Source organism: Onychostoma macrolepis, chromosome 04 (genome assembly GCF_012432095.1).
Source record: "Onychostoma macrolepis isolate SWU-2019 chromosome 04, ASM1243209v1, whole genome shotgun sequence".
NCBI classification, from domain to species: domain Eukaryota; kingdom Metazoa; phylum Chordata; class Actinopteri; order Cypriniformes; family Cyprinidae; genus Onychostoma; species Onychostoma macrolepis.
Window position 1 is genome coordinate 33947131 of NC_081158.1, and position 23660 is coordinate 33970790.

Sequence of the window (23660 nt, forward strand, 5' to 3'; positions counted from 1 at the left end):
TCATGCAGAAAGACACAATACTTTGAAAAACTAATGCTAATATTTAATATCTAATATTATTATCTAATATTATTTTGTCCATAATATGTCCAAATATTTGGAGAATATTATGTTTCTATAACATTTACATTATTAGTTTTTTCTATACACTATAGTACTGTACTTGTTAGGTGTATTGTTTATTTAAATATGTTCTTTTGTTATTTATTTTAATCTATATTTATTATTTAATAATTTATTTCAATCAGTATTTTTCTATTTATTATTTATTTTTGTATTACTCGGTTAATTAATTAATTTACATTACTTTTTCTACTCACTATAGTGCTTATACTGCTTTTAGATATACAAATTTTTATTATTTATTTGATTTAAAAAAAAAAAAAATATATATATATATATATATATATATATATATATATATTTATTTTAGTTTATTAATTGTATTTTTTCCACGAACCCTAGTTTGAAAACACTTGGTTTATGCCACTGGTCATTGCTTGTCTGATTTTCCACATTGTTTGACTCTGTCAAGCTGTATTGCATCAGAATGTTTTGTCTGACACACTGTCCTGACCCTGAAGCAGAGCAGTGCTTTATCTCTGTGTGTGTGTGTGTGTGTGTAGGTGGATGGATGACAGTATCATCCGTGACATCACGCCGCGTCTGATCGGTGACCGGCCGAACACTTACACCTACACCAAAGCGCTGGCCGAGTGTGTGGTGCAGCAGGAGAGCAGCAAACTCAACATCGGCATCATACGGCCGTCCATCGTGGGAGCCAGCTGGCAGGAGCCGTTCCCCGTGAGTGTCGCATCCGCTCGCAACAGTCCTCGTCGTACAGCTTTGATGTCTGAGTGATGAGGCTTAATGGTTAAAGATCTGGGCTGCTAACCCAGAGGACTTAGTTTCAAACCTGGACTAATGATTGCATAAACATACATACCAGAACATCATAGAGACGTTTTGGGTTGTTATCATTAACTAAAACAAAAAACATAAAAAAAATGAACTGATTAAATAAACTTTTTATTTCAAGTACTAAAATAACTAACTAAAATTGTAACTAAGCACTAAATAAAAACTATTTAGACATATATTTAAAAAAAAATGTAGGTCATCTCAATATACTATAAAACTAAATACATGAAAATAAATCTAAAATAAAAAAAAGTAAATAAAATAAAATATAGACATTTGAAATAAAATAATACAAAATGTAAACTTATTTTATTTCAGGTAGATGCCAAGGCAACATTTCTCATTTTTGTTTAGCTTAATTTGAAATACTAAAATAACTAAAACCTAAAATATATCTCACATACACACACGCATTTAAAAATATTATTATTAAATTTATTATTAAAAATAAAAATGACAATAAGACAACATCATTTCTAAAGTTTAACTGAAATTGAAATGAAAAAAGAACATTTAAAAATGAAATATAATTCAAAATATTAACAAGAACTATAAAAGTATCTCAATTACATTAAAATAACATGGTTTGGACGCTTGAGTCTTTTTTTTTTTTTTGTGGTCAGTGTCTTATTCTGCCATATAGATGACTTATGTATGTTTTATAGCAAGCAACATATTTCTGTTGTGTATAACCCTGTGAGATACACAACAATGCTAAAACAGTTATGCCTTTTTCTGTATTTTACAGGGTTGGATAGACAACTTTAATGGACCAAGTGGTGTTTTCATTGCTGTAAGTATTGATTCATGGTGTGCTACAGTAGATCTGAAAGTTGAACACATCCCGAACCCCACAGAGAGCAATCTTAACCCTATAACGCTACTTTAAGTGAAATTCTAAATGATCGACATGATCAAAACTTTGCTGATAAACCTGTTGCACACAATCTTCTACACGCCTCAAGTCAAATGATTGATAAAGGTCTTTGTGTAATTATACAAACGTCCAGCTTCAGCTGGTGCTTCACGTGTCTTTTGGCTGTCAAATCTTTACTGATTTTTATCAAGTAAACATCAGAATAACTTTAATAATATTTCAGATGAGCACTTAATGGACTGAAGCAGCTCGGCTTTACTTGATTCTCCATCAGTGCGTCTCAAATCTGATCATCAGGACCTTTTGAGGAGCGTTTATTTCCAGAAGCTTTACTTTCACTGTTATGAGTAACGTTTATCTCTCAATCATCATTGCATTATATGTTTGGATCATTTCAATCTCATCTTACTAAGACAAATTATTGAAGATATAGAGTGACCACTGATATATCATTTTTTGTAAGTATCTGCTGTATACTGTTATAAAGATCTCATTGATTTACGTGACAAGCATCAGAATTTCATCATATAAATATCAGCATCTGCACCAAATTACATATTTTTGCTCAGTTTGAGTCTCTGAATAAATTTGAGCTGTTTTTTCCTCCATATTCTCACTATATCAGACTATAGGAGCCATAAAAGCCCGATGGATCAAGTATAATTATAGATTTTCTTCTATAGTTTTTAATAAACTGCTCTATTTAAAACAAAAAACTAGTTATTTCTGATTATTTCATTTAAAACCAAACTGAATGGCTTATAAGTTGCACAACAAGGCGTTTTAACACGTCACTCGCTGACCTGGCACGATTGAAAGTGATGAAAACAATCTCTGCTCCTCGTTTTTAATTAGTCTGTATTTCCTGAAGTCATGAAGCAGTTTCATCCTCCTAAACGCCTGCCTGAAGCTCACAGCCAGACAGAGGCATATGGTGTGCTTGGCGTCCTCTCTGAAGAAGCGTGTGTTTTGTGTGTCCCGGTGCAGGCTGGGAAGGGCATCCTGCGCACCATGAGAGCCAGTAATGACGCGGTGGCCGATCTGATTCCTGTAGACGTGGTTATAAACCTGACGCTGGCTGCCGGCTGGTACACCGCGGTGCACAGGTCAGCTTCACCTGTCTGATTTGCTTATGCGAGACCCGCAGGTGATTAAACGGAGAACATTAGCATGAAGAATCCCTCTGTTGATGGATTTGCATGAGGGGGAAATGTGCGGTTGTGCTCATGCGGCACGGTGTGATTTTCTTGTTCTGTGTTTTCGTTTCAGACCGAAAGCTGCACTCGTGTACAACTGCACAACCGGAGGCATTAACCCTTTCCACTGGGGAGAGATCGGTGCGTAGCATGCTTTGATATCCTGTGTGAGCGAGTTATGACTACTGCATACTCTAGACTGTATTCTACACTGAAAGAAATGTAGTTCTTTGTCGCATATTACACACATGGGATGTAATGCAGTGAAATGGGTTTCTGTAGTTCCTCATCTCACAGTGCAACAATGAGTTAAAGACATAACACAGGCATAATAAAAATTATATACGGAATGTATGAAGCAAAAAGGAATTAGAATATAGGAGAGAGAGAGAAAAATATAAATACAGAAGCTGTACAGTATATTTTACGGTGACGTGACATTTACTCAGTTCTCTCAGAATTTAGAAATAAATTGTTTTTAATAAGTACAAATATTTTTTGCTCTTATTTCTCAATCATTTTGTTTTGCAACTTTGAAAAATGCATATTTTTAAAAATAGTGTGCAGTATACAATGATAAATGTTTGAAATACTGTCATGGTCAGTATTGTATTACATGTTTAATTCCAGTCTCAAAAATAAAATAAAATAAATTAAATCACAAATAATTACAAAGAAACTGAAGTAACCTGTTCATTTGCTAGTAAATTTCACAACTAATTACAAAGAAGCAAGTAACGCATTGAATTAAACATGCAATTTTGAAGTTGAAAAACTGTATAACTCCAATCATTTGTTGATGAATAAAAATGTTGTAGTAAATAATTTGTTTACAACTTAAATATTTTTATATCATACAATCCGATCCAAAATAGCATATATAATAGTATGCAGTATGCAATAAATGTTTAAAACATTATTATTCTAGTCACTGTTGCATGTGTAATTCCAGGCATCAAGACTCCTTTCAAAAATAAAAATTTTAATAAATCATAATTGCATAACTTCAGGTTCATTGAAAATACAAAAATTAAATTAAATAAATGAACCGTGTACATGCTATTTTTAATAGAAAAGGCATATGAAATATGCAGTATTTGAAAGAGTATTATTGTCACTGTGTTGCATGTTTAATTTCAAGTGTGCAGACTGGTGTCAAAAATAAATCATAATTGCATAACTGCAGCTTCATTTGCATTGCAAATAGAAGCTTAAGTCAAATGCACGATTTGTTGTTTTGAATTTGTAATAAAACCCTAATTAAAGGCAAAAAAAAGCACAGTTGATAACATATTCGGGTTATTCGTCACACTGGAAGTGGATTGAGTGCATTGCATTTTGGGTTGCAGTGTGTTCTGGTTGCATACTGCACATTTCAGCAGATGCACACTGCTATGTTTCAAAAATAGCTCTGAGTACATCACTGCGATCACACTTTACTGTACTGTGTGTTGGTGCCGGAGGGCAGATCACTGGTCAGAGCAGCTGAAGCGTTTCCATGGCAACAGCAGGATCCAGGGCTTTACCATGAGCAACATCTGGCTGCCAGCATCACCATGCCAACCGCCAGAAGCAGATCTTCCTCTTCCTGTTAGCTGTTTCCCAGATTCAAGCTGCAGTAACAGTGGCTTAGTTATCAAATTATATACAGTATCTTTTGCTTTCCAGAGCATCACGTGATGTCCTCGTTCAAGAGGAATCCTCTGGAACAGGCTTTCCGTCGGCCAAACGCCAACATCACCTCCAATTACCTGATCAACCAGTACTGGATCCTCGTCAGTCACAAGTTCCCCGCGCTCATCTATGACCTGTTCCTCCGACTGTCCGGACAGAAACCACAGTGAGAACTAACAACATTATACTTGCATGATCTCTTCTATTGGGATGAAATAAATGGCATGTATAATAATAAATATATATATATATATATATATATATATATATATATATATATATATAAATAGAGCATTTATTAGAAAGACAAATACACCCTTGCTGATTAAAAGTACAAATTCTTTTAAAACCTTATAGACCCCTAACATTTGAATGATAATGTATATTATATTAGGGAAATAAAATGAAATATCTATAGAAATGATATTATATTGTAGAAAAAAATAAATGTGTATTGTTAATACAAATATAGGTAATTATATTATATAATATGATTATTAATAATTATAAATAATTGAATACATTATGTAATGTTTTATATTGAATTATATAACAATAGAAATGGAAACATTTGATAAAATACATGGTAAAATAGAATTATCATATAGAAAAATCAAATGTATTGTTAATATAGAAATACAAATATTGCTAATTATTATAAAGTATTATTATTAATAATAATAATTTAATACATTATATAATATATAATATTTAATTATATAATAGAATAGGAATGGAAAAATATTAGGTAAAATAGAATTATATATTATATTATATTGCATATTACAGAAATAAAATATCTGTAGAGATAGTGTTAATATATAAATGCAAATATTATTGTTGTGAATAATTATTAGAAATAAAATATCTATATAAAAAGACATTCACAAGAAAAAGATAAATAAGCATGTTTTGGTAACATGAATATATTATATATTATATTATTATAAAACAGCTTTTATTTATATATATTGTTAATATATAAATAGAAATATCAGTAATTATTGTATTATTAATATAACATATTGATCATTAATATTATTAATATAATTGAATACATTATATTATAAGAAATTATGATCCGCACTCATGAGAACGGTCTTCTTTTTTCGTTTTATTTAACATTCATCACTGATGGGGAAAAGACTCAAACGTTTCCTCGGTGTGCAGTAACTTAACAGATTGACGCACCAAAATAAAAAGATCAAGTAACGGAATGACGTGCAAACGACGTTATTGAACTGATACATTATATTACAGAAATAAAACCTATAGAAAAAATAGTAGAATTGTCATAGAGGTGCTGAGTGTGTCTGTGTGATCTGTGTTCATTCAGAATGATGCGTATTTTCAACCGTCTGCACAAAGCCATCGGTCTGCTGGAGTATTTCAGCAGTCAGGACTGGGAGTGGAACTCAGAAAACATGAACATGCTGATGAGTCAGCTGAGCGCCGACGACAGGAAGGTACGGCCACACACACACACACACACACCGCCGAACCAATCACACGAGCATACTGACTGTCTGTGGACGAAACTGTGCTGAACTCATCCTCGTGATCTTTCAGACCTTCAACTTTGACGTTCGCCAGCTGAACTGGCCCGAGTACATCGAGAATTACTGTATCGGCACCAAGAAGTACGTTCTGAACGAAGACATGTCCGACATTCCCGCCGCCAGACAGCACTTGAGGAAGTACGTCCATCTGATGACACACTTACTGAATCGAAACTGAGCTGAATAACGACACCATTGCCTTCTGTAGAGCTATTAACCCCAAACTTTTGAAGGGTAGTATATGTTATATTAAATTGAAATATCTATAGAAAATTCTGGAAATTAGAAAAGAAAAAAAAATTGCATGTTTTTTTAATACAGAAATAAATTATGAATTATAATATAGTGCAATTTATTATTATTATTATTATTATTAAAATGTATTTACTGTCCTTATATTATAATACAATATCTATAGAAAAAATAAATTAGAAAATGAGACAAAATAGCAAAATACAGAAATATTGTTTTAATAATTGTGATGTGATATAAAATAATATTATATAAATTTATTGCAGCTTTTGATAGATTTAATGCATCCTTGATGATTAAAACATAATTATATATATATTTTTTAAATTTTCTATTCTTTTGTTTCTGTAGAAACATTTATAATTAATAATACATTTCTATTTCTCCATCTCCGAAACATTCTATTTTGTCTTATTTTCTCATTTTTATTTCTTCTACAGATATTTTTTGTTTCTATAATATAATATAATATAATAATTAACAATAGTTATTATTATTTTTTTAAATTTCTGCATTACCAAAGGTCTTCTGAGGTCATATGAGAGTTTTGCATGAGGGTGAATAAATAATGGCGGCGTGGCCTATAAACACACTGCATCCTGTCCGTAGAGAAGAGGAAGCTTGAGTTTGCAAGTTGATGGTCAGTAAGAGTGTTTGGTGTTTCTTTGAATTATTGATCTTCCGTTCACAGGCTGAGAAACATCCGATACACGTTCAACACGGTGCTGCTGGTCTTCATCTGGCGCGTCTTCATCGCTCGCTCTCAGATGGCCAGGAACATCTGGTACTTCGTCGTGAGCTTGTGCTTCAAGTTCCTGTCCTACTTCAGGGCTTCCAGCACTCTGACCCAATGACCGGAGCAACAGGAAGTGTGTGCCCCCGTCCTCCAAGCACTTCCTCTTCCAGAGGTGTCTTCAGCCATCCATCCACACACACACACACAAACAACACACACAACACAGGTGTTTCTTTAGCTTTCCTCACCGGCCGCTCGTTCCACCTGACTCCTCCATGTGCTGTTTTTAAAGGTGTCCTTTTTTATAACGACTGTCCTTAATACCGATTATATATGCAACCACATTTTACAGTGTTTCTCCTTTACGTTCTCGTCGCAATCCAACATCTGGAGACGTTGCCTTTGTGTCTTCTGATGATTTCAGCCTTCTCGACTACAGACGGTGTTTCGGAGCGTTGGATCGACAGCTCAAAGCTTTGCTGTTTTCAGCCATTTCTCTCTCTCTCTCTCTCTGTGAGTGTGTTTGTGTCTTTTGATGGTTCGTTTGTGTCTGTCTGTTCTAATACCATGTAATCCAGCCGGAAAACTCTCGTACCGTGTGGTACTAAAGCCTACAAGAACATAGTCTAGGGGTTTCACTGCGTTTTTAGTTGGTGTTTTTTCTAGTTTCGTTTGCTGCGTATGGAGGGAAAGGCCAGTGAACTGCAACAGATCTGATGCATTTATAACATCACACGTTTTTTTCCCCAAGTCATCGCTTGCTCAACTATACATCCACCAGTTTAAACACAAACACCCAAAATCAAAAGAAAAAAAGTCTATTCATGGAAAAAAAATGCAGCCTATTTTTAAGGAACCTAAAATAATTCCTTAATGTGTTTAGTTTAACCTTTTCATGACAATTAAGCACATTTACCCTCAAATTTAATGCATTTTAATGCATCTAGAATTCTTCTAAATGGCAATTCTCATTACTGTAGTACAGTATTTTACAGTGTTACTGTAAAAATAAATGCTGTAATTATTACATTTTAAATATTAATTTTATCAAAGATTTGTTATAAAATATATATTCAATAATAAAAATATTCAATTAAAAAATTAAATAAAATATAGAATGACTATTTTTACATTTCTTTTGATTTAAGTGTGAAATGTGGCATACTCAACACCTTTCTGTTTGTACAGCAGAACAGAAGTTTAGCGTCGGACTCTGTTAGATGAGAATATTTCTGTCTGTAGACAGTCGTAAGATAGTTTCATCGGTCTGTAAATATTCTAGATATATAAATATATTCCTTTTCAGATGATATACATACCAAAAATGTACAAATGTATATTTGCGAGGGTGAATCAAACGGTTAAGAACATCTATTTCCGGAAATGACTGAGGGCTTCCCTTATTTTTTGAAGAAAAGCGAAAAGTGAAGAAAAAAAGCGTCGAGTCTCCATTTTCAATGTTGTTTTATGTGTATTAACCACTGTTTAAAGTGCTCTGAATCTAGAGACGTAAAGGGACATAAACCTGCAAACGTGTTCGTCCGATTTCAAGAGGGACATGTCCCTCGAGAGCTTTTCAATCATTGACTTTGGTAGTTTCTATGCAGCACAACCTGTGCTTCTTCCTTCTAGATACGTTACTTTTCTAGTTTATCGTTTGCTTTTTCACCTTTCTGAAGCACTTTTATTTCTGTTTGCTTGTCGGATGAACCAAAACGAGGGTATTTATAACATTTTATGAATCTCCTACTCTGCCAGCGGTCAAATATAAATATAATCTTTCGTACGGTTTTACAGCATCGTGATCAATTGACACTATTTGAGGATCTCATGAGCGTTGATTTTTCTACACTGCCCCTGGTGGTCTATTGCCAAACTGTATTTTTAGATCACCGTTTCTAAGACATTTCTGCCTTCCGTCGTCCATCTTTTGTATGTCGCACACAGTATTCGTGTTCCTGAGTAACCGCACGTCTTCCTCAGCTTGTTTAGCAGTAGTGGAGCGATTACTTTAGATGATTTGAGATGTTTTTTCTCCTGCACGTTATGAGTCTCAGTAGAGAAAGCACACGCACACTCTTAGAGCATTCCAGACATGAAAAACACAGCCATTTTTCTACTAGAATCGAACACCTTGATGTCTTAACAACGGCAACCCTTCGTTTTGAGCTTTCAAATGGAGCTTCTACTGCCAACGTCATCTTTACAATCTCAATCGTTTGTGCTCTGCCACTGATGTTTGTACAGATGAGGTGATTGAGCTGTATTGGGTTTACAGTAAAATGATTTTTTTAACAGAAAAGTCCCCAACTGAAAATGTGTAACACGTGCATGTTTGCTTTTTACATACGAGATTTTCAAAGCAGTGAAGTAGTGGCTGACATGGATTTTGACCTTCCTCTACTCAACATTTGTCTCCATGTTGTGCTGTCAGGCGTTGTACGGTCGAGGTCCTTGAATGGAAAACTGTACTTTGATACAATTGTGTGCTTGACCATTTGTTGCAAAAGAGTTCATGACAAAATAAACTGAAATGACCAAGTTCCTGTATGTCTTCATCTTTTATTTCATCTGACTGTGAAACAATATGAAAATAAAATGAAATTATATTCTTTATCTGAATTGGTTTTGTATATGTTTATGTTCCAGGTCATTTTTACACATTTATGAGTTTTCAAAAATACAGGTAAGAATGTTTTTCTTGAAACCGTGTGACACTTTCTCATGTAGGGTCATGAACATGTCTGGAAAGTTTCTACACGTGGAGGTGTTGTGGAATGTGTGTATGAAATCTCTATTACGATTATGATGTTAATTTCCGTTGTTATATTAAAAATAATTTTAACCTGCAAATTTTTAATTTAAAGCCAGGTGCACAGACAATTTAAAAAGAAAAACATTTAAAAAAAGATATACATTTTACACACACACACACATATATATATATATATACTATTCATAATATTCAAATTTTGTGGGGGAAAAAACGAGACAAATTTCATGTTTCAATTTTAAAATAAAAAAGTGGTTTTTAAAAATCTAGATGTTACATTCGAAATAAAATATATTTTTAAAGGTGTATTTTATTCACATTGTTTATAGACAATAGCTGTTATAATACAGTTTTAAAAATCATGTTCTCGTGTAAATTATTTTAATGCACTGAAAAAAAATTATGTAGGATTTACACTGAAACAATTTGTACTCAGAAATTGCTTGCAGATTTCACTAATAATTACAAAGAAACAGAAACACACAGGATTAAACATAAAATTTGAAATTTTTGTGAAACATACTCCAAAAAAACTTGAGAAACAAGAGACCAAAAAATGCAGATGAGCTGAAGGCCACTGTCAAAGAAACCTGGGCTTCCAGACCACCTCAGCAGTGCCACAAACTGATCACCTCCATGCCACGCCGAATTGAGGCAGTAATTCAAGCAAAAGGAGCCCCTACCAAGTATTGAGTACATATACAGTAAATGAACACACTTTCCAGAAGGCCAACAATTCACTAAAAATGTTTTTTTTAATTGGTCTTATGAAGTATTCTAATTTGTTGAGATTGTATTGGTGGGTTTTTGTTAAATGTGAGCCAAAATCATCACAATTAAAAGAACCAAAGACGTAAACTACTTCAGTCTGTGTGCATTGAAATTATTTAATTCACGAGTTTCACAATTTGAGTTGAATTACTGAAATAAATAAACTTTTCCACGACATTCTTAATTTATTGAGATGCACCTGTATAAGAAGACCGCGTTTTTTTCAGATGTATTTCCAAGAAAAAAACATTGTCTTATTCGGGTCAATACGGTAATTATTGATTGACTGTAGGCCTACAATTCAAATGTAGATTGAGAATGTCATTCTAAACATCGCCTGTGTCCCAATGTACACACTATCCATCCTAAATTCTGTGTGATATTAGTAATTTAGTCAGATAGGGTGGATAATATGCACATTTGGACACAGGGTTGGTCTTTCCAAATCACGAAAGTGTTGTGAAGGAAGTGGTTTGAGTTTGTTCATTTTTAAAGTGTGGTTTGGCCAGGCTACGATAAGGCGGTTTTAAATAAACTGTTTGGCCACCACTTCCGGTTTCAAGAAAACTGCACTTGTCAAACCATTATTTGGGTGTTTGAGGTGTAAACTTGTGGATAGATGGCAGCGGAGAAAGACGAGTTTAGCCATTCAGATTATATGAGCTCTTTAATGAACTTCAAGATCTGTCAGGATGGATTTCAGTCAAATGTGATTCTTGATGATTAATGTGTTAATATCACGATCATTCATGATGCCAGCAGGATAAATCAACACAGACAGAAGTGAAATGGTTACAAAATACCAAAATGTGTTTTAGATAATTAAAGCTGCAGTCCGTAAGTTTTGCCTCTGTTGCCATCTCTGTTTGAAAACTTGGAATTGGAGCTTTTTGCGGAATTATCTTGCTTGCATGGGCTTGTGAGTTGGCACGGCTCCAGCGCTGATTAATCTAATGTTTTGAAGAGTATGTGTGGCACTGCTGAAAAACTTGCTGAAAAACTTCTCTCACCTGAGGCAACGGTGATGGGAAGTGTTAGCCGCAGACGAAGAGCAATTCTCAGGTTTCCGTGGTGGTGGTGACAGGAACTTAAGTAATGCTTCTGTATGCAGAAATATATGATTAGAATTTTAATTTAATTTAAAGTTTATTAACTATTAGTTCATTGTTAGTTGACAACTAATTATGTTAACTCAACTAATTTAATGTAGAAGAGCTAGTAAATGTAATGATATTTATTAGGGTCCAAGCCAGAATGGCGAGGGCCCTCTTGTTTCCTTCAGGATTATTATTTTTTTAAATTTTTTTTTTGACTATCCGGGGGTTTTTGGGGGCCTTGACGTGCTCAAAAACTCTTGAAAATTTGCACACACGTTGGAATCTGGGGTCATTAGGACGCCGCAGAGGCTGGGACCCGGGCGTGGCACAGGGGCTCTACAGCGACCCCTAGAACACAGTCTGAAAACATGATGTCTAGCTCACACATACCTGCACGTATTAATATGAAACTCGGTACACATATAGATCTCATTGAGCCGAACAACTTTTGCGCTACATGTCATAGGCTCCGCCCAACAGGAAGTCGGCTATTTAGGGCTGTTTGAAATGCGCATGCTCTGGAATTTGATATACTCCTCTGAGGACTTCCATCCGATTGCTACCAAACTCAGTGAACATGATCTCAAGACATTGGGGATGCTAAATTGCGGAGGGATTTTTGATATCTCGAACGGTTTGCCCGTGGCGAGGCGATGAATTATGGCGAAAAATGAGAGACAGGAAATGTCTAATAACATCCACATACATTGTTTGATTTTGATCAAACTTCATGGGTTGGTTCGTTGCATGATGCCGATGGAATAGATGTGACTATTATGAGTAAAAGTTATGCCGCCACCAACTGGCAACAGGAAATGTGTCAATTTCAAAATGCTTTGAATTCAGCATCTTATTTTTACCCGATTTTCTTCAAACTTCATCAGAATAATGACAAAACACGGCCGATGTAAAGCTGTGAAGGGAATATTGATATCTAAAATATTGTTGCCGTGGTAATATGTCAAAGTTGAATATTTTTTCCGGTGATTTTGAGGCAGATAACATGCTTAGAATTCCATGAAACTCAATACACATATCCGTATTAGTGATAGATAGACACCGGCAAAAGCTCATAAATGGGCGTGGAAGAGGCACTCTATAGCGCCACCTTTTGTCAAAAGTGGGGGGGTTAGTTTTAGCTACAGACACCAAACTCGGTACATAAATTGTTCTTATTAAGCCGGACAACTTTCTAATTTACAGTCATTAGCTACGACCAACAGGAAGTCGGCTATTTTTATTTGAATGTTTGTTTTTGGAGAAAACAGGCTGTAAATAAATTCATACTCCTCCAAGCAGAAACAAGTAGTTCACACCAAACTTTGTCAACATGATGCCAATATACTGAAGATTTTAAATTGCGGACGGATTTAGGATATCTCGAATGGTGTGGTAATGGCGATTTATTAAAGTAACAGTAAAAAAATAGCAGTCATTTTCTTATATCTTTAAAGTGCAGTTTCCAAACACTTCAAAACTTTTTACATAAATATAACAAGTCATTCTGAGGAAACATGCTTAGTTTCAAAAATGTATCATGCTCAGGGGCCACAAAACAATTAAAACTATCACTGAAATTGGTTTAAAGGTGAAGAGTGTAATACTAAGGATGACCACCAGATGGAGGCATGACCTTAAATTTCAAGAGCTGCCTCAGCTGCCTGTATGTCTATCAGAATGAAAAATAATGCATAGAATCAGCTGAAATGTTCTGTACTGTCAGTATTCTTTTACATATATATATATGTATACACACACACACACACACACACACACACACACACACACACACATACATACATACATATATATACACACATAAATATAAATATATATATATATATATATATATATATATATATATATATATATATACATATATATATATATATGGATAGCTTGAACGGTGTTGAAATGGTGATTTATTAAAGTGAGAGTAAAAAAGATAGCAGTAATTTTCTTATATCTTTAAAGTGCAGTTTCCAAACACTTCAAAACTTTTTACATAAATATAACAAATCATTCTGAGGAAGCATGCTTAGTTTCAAAAATGTATCATGCTCAGGGGCCACTAAACAATTAAAACTATCAATGAAAAAGGTTTGAAGGTGAAGAGTGTAATACCAAGGATGACCACCAGATGGAGGCATGACCTTATTTTTCATGAGCTGCCTGTCTCTGTATCAGAATGAAAAATAATGCATAGAATCAGCTGAAATGTTCTGTACTGTCAGTATTCTTTTACACACTCACACACACACACACACACACATATATATATATATATATATATATACAGTGAGGAAAATAAGTATTTGAACACCCTGCTATTTTGCAAGTTCTCCCACTTAGAAATCATGGAGGGTCTGAAATTGTCATCGTAGGTGCATGTCCACTGTGAGAGACATAATCTAAAAAAAATCCAGAAATCACAATGTATGATTTTTAACTATTTATTTGTATGATACAGCTGCAAATAAGTATTTGAACACCTATCTATCAGCTAGAATTCTGACCCTCAAAGACCTGTTAGTCTGCCTTTAAAATGTCCACCTCCACTCCATTTATTATCCTAAATTAGATGGACCTGTTTGAGGTCGTTAGCTGCATAAAGACACCTGTCCACCCCATACAATCAGTAAGAATCCAACTACTAACATGGCCAAGACCAAAGAGCTGTCCAAAGACACTAGAGACAAAATTGTACACCTCCACAAGGCTGGAAAGGGCTACGGGAAATTGCCAAGCAGCTTGGTGAAAAAGGTCCACTGTTGGAGCAATCATTGGAAAATGGAAGAAGCTAAACATGACTGTCAATCTCCCTCGGACTGGGGCTCCATGCAAGATCTCACCTCGTGGGGTCTCAATGATCCTAAGAAAGGTGAGAAATCAGCCCAGAACTACACGGGAGGAGCTGGTCAATGACCTGAAAAGAGCTGGGACCACCGTTTCCAAGGTTACTGTTGATAATACACTAAGACGTCATGGTTTGAAATCATGCATGGCACGGAAGGTTCCCCTGCTTAAACCAGCACATGTCCAGGCCCGACTTAAGTTTGCCAATGACCATTTGGATGATCCAGAGGAGTCATGGGAGAAAGTCATGTGGTCAGATGAGACCAAAATAGAACTTTTTGGTCATAATTCCACTAAACATGTTTGGAGGAAGAATGATGAGTACCATCCCAAGAACACCATCTCTACTGTGAAGCATGGGGGTGGTAGCATCATGCTTTGGGGGTGTTTTTCTGCACATGGGACAGAGCGACTGCACTGTATTAAGGAGAGGATGACCGGGGCCATGTATTGCGAGATTTTGGGGAACAACCTCCTTCCCTCAGTTAGAGCATTGAAGATGGGTCGAGGCTGGGTCTTCCAACATGACAATGACCCGAAGCACACAGCCAGGATAACCAAGGAGTGGCTCTGTAAGAAGCATATCAAGGTTCTGGCGTGGCCGAGCCAGTCTCCAGACCTAAACCCAATAGAGAATCTTTGGAGGAGCTCAAACTCCGTGTTTCTCAGCGACAGGCCAGAAACCTGACTGATCTAGAGAAGATCTGTGTGGAGGAGTGGGCCAAAATCCCTCCTGCAGTGTGTGCAAACCTGGTGAAAAACTACAGGAAACGTTTGACCTCTGTAATTGCAAACAAAGGCTACTGTACCAAATATTAACATTGATTTTCTCAGGTGTTCAAATACTTATTTGCAGCTGTATCATACAAATAAATAGTTAAAAATCATACATTGTGATTTCTGGATTTTTTTTTAGATTATGTCTCTCACAGTGGACATGCACCTACGATGACAATTTCAGACCCTCCATGATTTCTAAGTGGGAGAACTTGCAAAATAGCAGGGTGTTCAAATACTTATTTTCCTCACTGTATATATATATATATATATATATACACACACACACACACACACACACATATATGTATGTGTTTTTTAATTTTTTTTAATAGTTATAGAATATAAAAAGTATTGGTAACAATTTGCATTAAGGTCTCTTTGGTTAACATAAGTTATTACATTAATTAACATGAATTAAAAAGAACAATACATTTTTAAATTATTTATTAATCTTATTTAATGTTAGTTAATGCTTACATCAAAAATATTAATTTTATGTTAAATCACAGAACATAAACTAATGTTAAGATACAACTTTAAATTTTAATAATGTATTAGTACATTTTTAACTTAACATTAATTAACCTGAATAAATATTATGTAATTATTGTTCACGTTAACTAGTGTAGTTCAGGAACATAGTTTTTAACATTCGTTAATTCAAAACTAACAAACTAAGTATGAACAACATATGTTTTACTATATTTTTGTGTTGGTAAAAAATTCTTTATGGTAGTTCATGGCACAGTAACTGATGTACATTAACCAGAAATTTTAATTAATAATGTAGTAGTCAATTTCGAACATATTATTAACCAAGATTCATAAATGCTATAAAATTATTGTTCATGCTAACTTCATGTTAACTTATATAATGTTAAAAAATAAAAACTTATTGAAAAGTGTTACAAAACATTTACATATTTTTCTTTATGTGTGAGTTTGTGTGAGAGAGAGAGAATAGAGAGAGACTAACATTAATAAAAGCTATATAATTATTGTTCATATTAATTAATATAGTTAATGTTAATAACTGAAACCTTATTGAAAGTGTTACCCAAATGTTATATATAGTTGCATGTATGTGTGTGTGTGTATTTCACAGTCTTGATAGTTTGGATTAACCCTTTCAGTGCTGTATCCCTCAAAACCAGACTGCCAGAGGGTTACTGTAATGCATGTGCCCGCTGGGCACAGTTTTACTGATGCCACCGGGGTGGCAGTTGCACTGACGGCTTGGGCCCGCCATCGCTGCTTGCAGCTATATTTTATATTGTTTTGTGAGCTCCCCACTGGCAGCAAGAAACAGTACCGAAATTTGCCAAATGGTGATGTGCACGTCTTTCCCGGTACCACCTATTCTATTGCAGCCTATATTAATACCTGCTAAATGCTATATATAATACATGCTGCTGCTAAGTGCAACCCTAGCTAACCTGTTTCCCGGTAACCCTATTAGTAATTGGACTAGTGATTCATCTAGCAAATAATTAAACGAAAATAAGTTGGAATTAACAACAAAAACATTTGTTTGTCATATAATTATCATTAAGTCAATCTTATCTCCATCACTTAACTTACCGCTGTTATGTTTCCTCTTTTCCTCCTCTTCTTGCTTTTTTTTTTTCCGTGTTTGGCTGCCAGATGGATAAGTCCTTAATCTATCAATGGAGACATTGCATTGGATACAATCGTATCTTTTAAATCGGATGCAATGTGTGAGGGTAAATAATGCATTGTCCTCTCTGAAGTCCGGTACAACTGGAGTCCCGCAAGGATCAATCCTGGGACCATTGTTGTTCAGTATTTACATCAATGATCTTCCGGATGTGTGTAAGGGCACAGACATTATCATGTACACGGATGATGTCGTCATCTACATACTGTTAAGTGCTTTGACACAATCTGTATTGTAAAAGCGCTATATAAATAAAGGTGACTTGACTTGACTTGACATGGGAGGGATAAGGAGCAAGTAGCCATTAAATTGTCCTTAGTCATGGACAAAATAAGTAATTGGCTTAAATTTTCGTGCTTAACATTAAATATTGAAAAAACTGTTGGAATGTATTTCGTTAAGTCTAATAAGGATAAAGATATGTCTAACATCTATGTTAATGGACAACAAATTAACATTGTGACAGAGATGAAATATCTAGGTGTTCACTTAGACCAAACTCTGAGTTTTAAAAGGCATATTAAAAGAATGTGCAACTGTATTAAATATAATATTTCCACCTTTAGACATATTAGGAATAGTTTGACAACTGAAGCATCTTTTATGTATTTTAATGCTATGATTTCTTCACATATTGCTTATTGTTTGTCTTGTTGGTCTCAGGCTAACGAGACCACACTTAAACCGCTTAGATCGGTTTATAATCAGGCGTTAAAGGTGCTTGATAGAAAAGCCCCTCGCTATCATCACTGCAATATTCTTAGTAAATATAAAATATTAAGTTTTGACTCTTTAATTCGATATATAAATTTAAGAACCATTTTCAAAATTATTAATAACAATGCTTTACCCTCAATGAAAAAAATCATAAAACTTTATTCTGAGCAAACGAGCCGAACATCTCGCTCCACTGCTCACAGAAACTGTGCTGTCCCAAAAAGATTTTCTGCCTTTGCGCAGACAGCCTTCTCATTTAAAACCATTAAACAATGGAATCAACTTCCAGACAGTTTGAAGTTGTCTGTAGATTTGAATAATTTCTCTCGAAATTTAAAGAAATACATCCTTGATAACCAGCTGTGTCAGCATCAGTACACTCAAAGTTTATAAATGTAATATTGAAGTAAATGTTTTTTTGACTATGTTGTACATATTTTAGGTTGTGATGGTTTTTTGATTAGTTTTTCATTTGAACATTTGATTGGTTTTAAATGATTACTGTTCAATTAATATTGCATGTATTTGTTAGTACTATTGACAGTTATTTGTAATGTAATGTTTTTATAGTATGTGCACCTGCCCGGGGACTGCAGATGGAAATTAGCATTTGCTAACTCTGGTACAAAGCATCTTTTCGTAAGATTAATGTTTTTTTGTACATTGTCCCTGATAAATAAACTAATAAACAAACAAACAAACAAACGCCTCTGTGTGGCAGTCAGTCACCTAACCGGTGTGGATATGTACTTTAGGCCTACTTCGCAATCACAGATTCTAGCCTACGTCTTGGAATATATGACCCAAATAAGAATTTTCACCATATATTGCCATCTGAACAAATAAGTAACAAGTCTGCCACATTTGTTCTGACCAACTGAGGAAAAAAGCATTACCATAAATCTCTCTACCAATGGTGATTTAATCTAAAGATCGGTTAGGTCATATCACATTAAACCGTGCAAATTATTATTATTATCGTTATACTTTATTCTCAAATTATTAATGTTAACAACATCAGCATTGCGTGACTATGAATATAGTGTGTGTTATAGGGGTGGCACGGTACACAGATGTCACGGTTCGGTACGTACCTCGGTTCGGGGGTCACGGTTCGATACGATTTCGGTACAGGGGAAAAAAAAGAAATCTACTATGCTCGGTTTCTTTTCATTTATTTTGAACAGACAGTAGTGCAAATTACAATTTTTTCCATCTAGATGTGAAAATACTGTGATGAACGCTGGGGATTTCTTTTCTTGTGCGTGGCTTTAGCCCCGCCTATATGAACTTTTTTGGCAGCACGTTCTTGTCCCATTGACGTAACGTATGGATAATTGAACTCACCTGGAGGGTATTTAAGGAGAATAGGTGAGAGGAGAGGAGGCTGGAGAGACGTGACTGGCTTTGCGCACTGAGGGGAAAATGAGGACGCTTTGTGTTGCTCGAGACCATTAGGGTTTGTCCGGCAACGAAGATAGTTAGATAGACCAACTTGACTTAGTTAGATAATGGTGGGGAGGGTTTAGGAGCGCTGGCCATATGTCTCAGGAGCATTTCTAAGAGATGGCATTGTGCAAAGAGGACTCATTATCATTATTAACGTGGTGACCAGTTGCCGCAACTGTGGGAGTGGGAATCAAGTGAAGAGCTCGTGCCTTTGTGGAACGGACCTACCTGGCACGACTGATTCCTTTCCCTAGACCCCAGGAGGGGGTCTTACATTTACATTTACATTTATGCATTTAGCAGACGCTTTTATCCAAAGCGACTTACATTGCATTCAAGTTACAGTTTTTACATTTTATCAGCTCTTGCTTTCCCTGGGAATCGAACCCATGATCTCGGCGTTGCTAGCGCCATGCTCTACTATTTGAGCTACAGGAAAGGGTCTTGTTTTCTGGAAACGGGGAAGTGTTTTACATTTTATATTCTTTCTGTGTTGTGTGTATATGGGAGTGTGTATGTGGTAGTTTTAAGGTTTATATGAACATGATTACTCTGTGTCCGGAACTGGCAGGCGCTGGGTTCTTTTCATCCGTTTAACTGATTACTCGATCACGATTTCTAGTGTGCCGTGTGGGGGCTGGGAATAACCACTAGAGTGCAGTGTAGTGCAGTGCAGTGTTGAAGTCTCACTTGTGTAGTACCAAGTGTTCTAGTGAGGGAGTATAGAGGAATGTTCATTGAACTTAATTAGATGTGTCTTTGTATAGGCCAAATGGTTATATCTTTTTATATATAATTGTTAATAAAGCGATATATTTCTGTAAAGTCCTGGTGTTGTGATGTACCCTCTGTCCTGCATTAATTCGATTAAGCCTCGGTAAGAAAACATAAAGAGAGGTTTATAACAATACTAAATATTATATATATAATATCTGTTTTGTTTTCATTGTGAGTGTACACAAATAACACAGAGATCCTCATCTCTGTGGTAAGTGGTTTAAACCCTCATTCGTTCATCTGAATGTTTCCCGTTTTGCACTTCTTCTGTAAGTCTTTCAGGAAACAGGTTGCTAAAGATGTAATTTGTGTTTCACTTCTCCTTTGGTGTTTTTATCCTTTGAATTGCTCAACTTTGTAGTTTGCTCGTGATGATTGACATGATTACAGGGCTGCATGTATTCTGAGACAAAATGTTCTGCAATTTTACCTGTCATTTAATCTTGAAAGTAGCCATAAGTTGACATCAGTCAGAGATGATCACTAGGCACCATTTAATTTCCTGCTGACTTTATCAAAATTATGGCATCACAATATTATTATTATTATTATTATTATTATATTAAAATAGAAGTACAGAAACAAAAATGTGTAGCATATGACCTGACAGAAGTTAATAAAAAAATAAATAAATAAAAAACAGCATTCACAGCTGTGTTTGTCCAAACTGACAAACTTTATTATAGAATAAAGTAATCTTCATCTTGATATTATTATTATTATTATTATTATTATTATTAGAGATTGTAGGCATTTGATTTTTCAGAGACATTGGATAAAGCTGAAAGTAAAAATAAAATTAAAAAAAAATAATTTGAGTAGGAAATAAAAGATATTGATGTATAATAAAATAAATAAATTATGAAGTTCCTTCTGGAGTATCTTATAACCCTTCACCTACCCCTGAAAATATTCCCCTAAGAAATGGGACACCCACTAATATACCATCACACATCATCATACGTCGTCTAGCTCCTAATACACACACCTATACAGCTGTAGCCGGTTTATGCTGATAATTCTCATACCCCTTCATCTGAAGTGTGGTCCCAAAAAATCTTAGTTTGAAGGGCTATCTGGCCCTTCCCCCTATAAGGCAAGGCAAGGCAAGTTTATTTATATAGCACATTTCATACACTGTGGTAATTCAAAGTGCTTTACATAAAAGGAAGTGAAATAGTCATTCACAAAAATAAAAACAAGGAATTAAAAAAAAATTGTAAAAACAAGGAAATGATATAAAAATTGATTTAAAATGAATTTAAAACAGTTAAGACTAGAAAATGATTATGCTTAAAATACAGTGTAATCAGTTAGGACGTAGCACAGTTGCTCACTCAACAAATGCACAGCTAAACAGATGAGTTTTGAGTCTGGATTTAAATGTGGCTAATGTTTTAGCACATCTGATCTCTTCTGGAAGCTGGTTCCAACTGCGGGCGGCATAATAGCTAAAAGCGGACTCCCCTTGTTTTGTGTGAACCCTTGGTATTTCTAACTGACTCGATCCTAATGATCTGAGTGCTCTGTTAGGTTTATATTCGGTGAGCATATCTGCAATGTATTTAGGTCCTAAGCCATTGAGAGATTTATAAACGAGTAAAAGTACTTTAAAATCAATCCTAAATGTAACTGGAAGCCAGTGTAAGGACCTGAGGACTGGTGTAATATGCTCAGATTTTCTGGTTCTAGTCAGAATCCTGGCAGCAGCGTTCTGGATGAGCTGCAGCTGTCTAATGGTCTTCTTTGGAAGGCCAGTGAGGAGACCATTACAATAATCCACCCTGCTGGTGATAAAGGCATGAACAAGTTTCTCCAAGTCTTGGCTGGAAACAAAACATCTAATTCCCTAGGCCTCCAACCAGGAGAGAATCGAGACACCCCTAAGGGGTAGAAATGGGTTTGGGCCTAAAAGTGTGACCCCAGAAGAAGCTGTCACAACACATTAAGGTCAAGTACGTTTCTCACTGCTGATCCGGTGAGAAAAATGCTATTATTCTACATAAATTACCTTTTGACCTATTTTTCTGTGGATTTTCTGTACAGAGAAGTATCTCTGACCAAACACCACAAATATCAAATATTAGTGATTATTTGGTAATTTTGGTAATTATTTGGTAAGTTTTCATTTCTAACAATTTACTAATACATTTTTAAAATCAAAAAGTTCTCTTTTAGCATTACTTAATGCACTATGAACTCATATTTTTGTTAACTAACATAAAGATTAATAAATGCTTTTAACATTAGCTACACAATAGGAATATATTTTTAAAGTAATGTTAATGAATACGATCTTATTGTAAAGTGTTACAGAATATTTAAACTAAATTACCTTCCCTCCCCCAAACATGTGTTCTGAAAATACCTTAAAATAGCTCAGGTTTACTGTCCCTCATAATGTTTGTTCACTCATATATGGTATGTGGATAAATATCACGAAGAGGCTTTGAAGAAAGTTGAGAACCGAAAACATGATTGGACTCACCACCCAAGATGTAGGTGACTTTTTTTCTTCTTCAGTAGAACAGTAAAGAAGATTTTTAGCTGAAACCCTGGTCCTTGGTGATTCATAAAATGCAAGTCAATGGGTACCGTCACTTTGAAAGTCAAAAAAGCATATTAGGCAGCACAAACTTAATCTCTGTGGCACCTGATGAATATAAGGTCTTATGAAGTGAAACGTTTAGTCTGCGCAAGAAACTGAACATTATTTACAACTTTATTACCTGTAATGCCTCAGACAGTCTGGAATGATGTCTGGTTCACGAACAAATCATTCTTTTGATGCGGTTTTATTTAGTGAACTAGTTGAACCAGTTCACCAAATTGGACTGAAGAGTCTGAAACAGTTTGTGGCTCGAGCAGCACAGATCTACAAGTTACTCAATCAAAACTTACTTTCAGACGTCTGGCAGTCACTCCAACCCGAAATGAGCCAAAATAGTGGCGTTTCTGATTCTGTGATGAAGGAACTGCCCTATGAAGAAGGTTCTATAGGTTTGTAATTTTAATTTTTGGATGAATGATCCTTTAAATCGCTCTAAAAATCACTGTGGAGCTCACAGATTTGAAGGTTTTGGTTCAGTCTTGCTTTTCAGCATCATCTGCACTGATCAGCGGTTCCTTCTGTCTGTAGCGATGGCTCGTGTTTTCATAAATCACGTCTTCTGATGCCGGTGATGAGGTGTCTGTGATCTCTGCTGTCACGTCTTGTTTTTTAGGCTCTGTCTCAGATGTTGAGGTGTTGTTCTCTGTGTCTGTGGCTCCTGCAGGACGGTGTCGGACCGTGGCGTATTCACTGGTCAGCGAGGCGATGCCCGTGATCTCTCCTGACGGCGGTTCAGTGTTTGTGAAGTCGATGGAGGAATAATGAAGAGATTCTGGTGAACTCGGTGCGGTGGATGACAGCATGCCTTTATTGCCGTAAACAAACTGGCCGTCATTATCCAGAGCAACGGCCTGATGGAGAAGAAACGGCAAAATGAGTGGAGAAGATCTGCTGAACCACTGTCTGTAATGTCTTTGAGAATGAATTACTCACAGT

General features: G+C 35.3%; 1 protein-coding gene across 1 annotated transcript in view; it reads left to right on the top strand.

Moving 5' to 3' along the window:
- Positions 1-9757, top strand: part of si:dkey-97m3.1 (fatty acyl-CoA reductase 1) — a 35296-nt gene extending 25539 nt beyond the window's left edge. The window contains exons 5-12 of the mRNA XM_058773790.1: positions 627-804; positions 1670-1714; positions 2786-2904; positions 3068-3135; positions 4663-4834; positions 6005-6134; positions 6238-6365; positions 7171-9757. Of these exons, the coding sequence (XP_058629773.1) occupies positions 627-804; positions 1670-1714; positions 2786-2904; positions 3068-3135; positions 4663-4834; positions 6005-6134; positions 6238-6365; positions 7171-7333 (1003 nt within the window). The 3' untranslated portion in view covers positions 7334-9757. The remainder of the gene's footprint in view (positions 1-626; positions 805-1669; positions 1715-2785; positions 2905-3067; positions 3136-4662; positions 4835-6004; positions 6135-6237; positions 6366-7170) is intronic.
- Positions 9758-23660: the final 13903 nt, after the last annotated feature.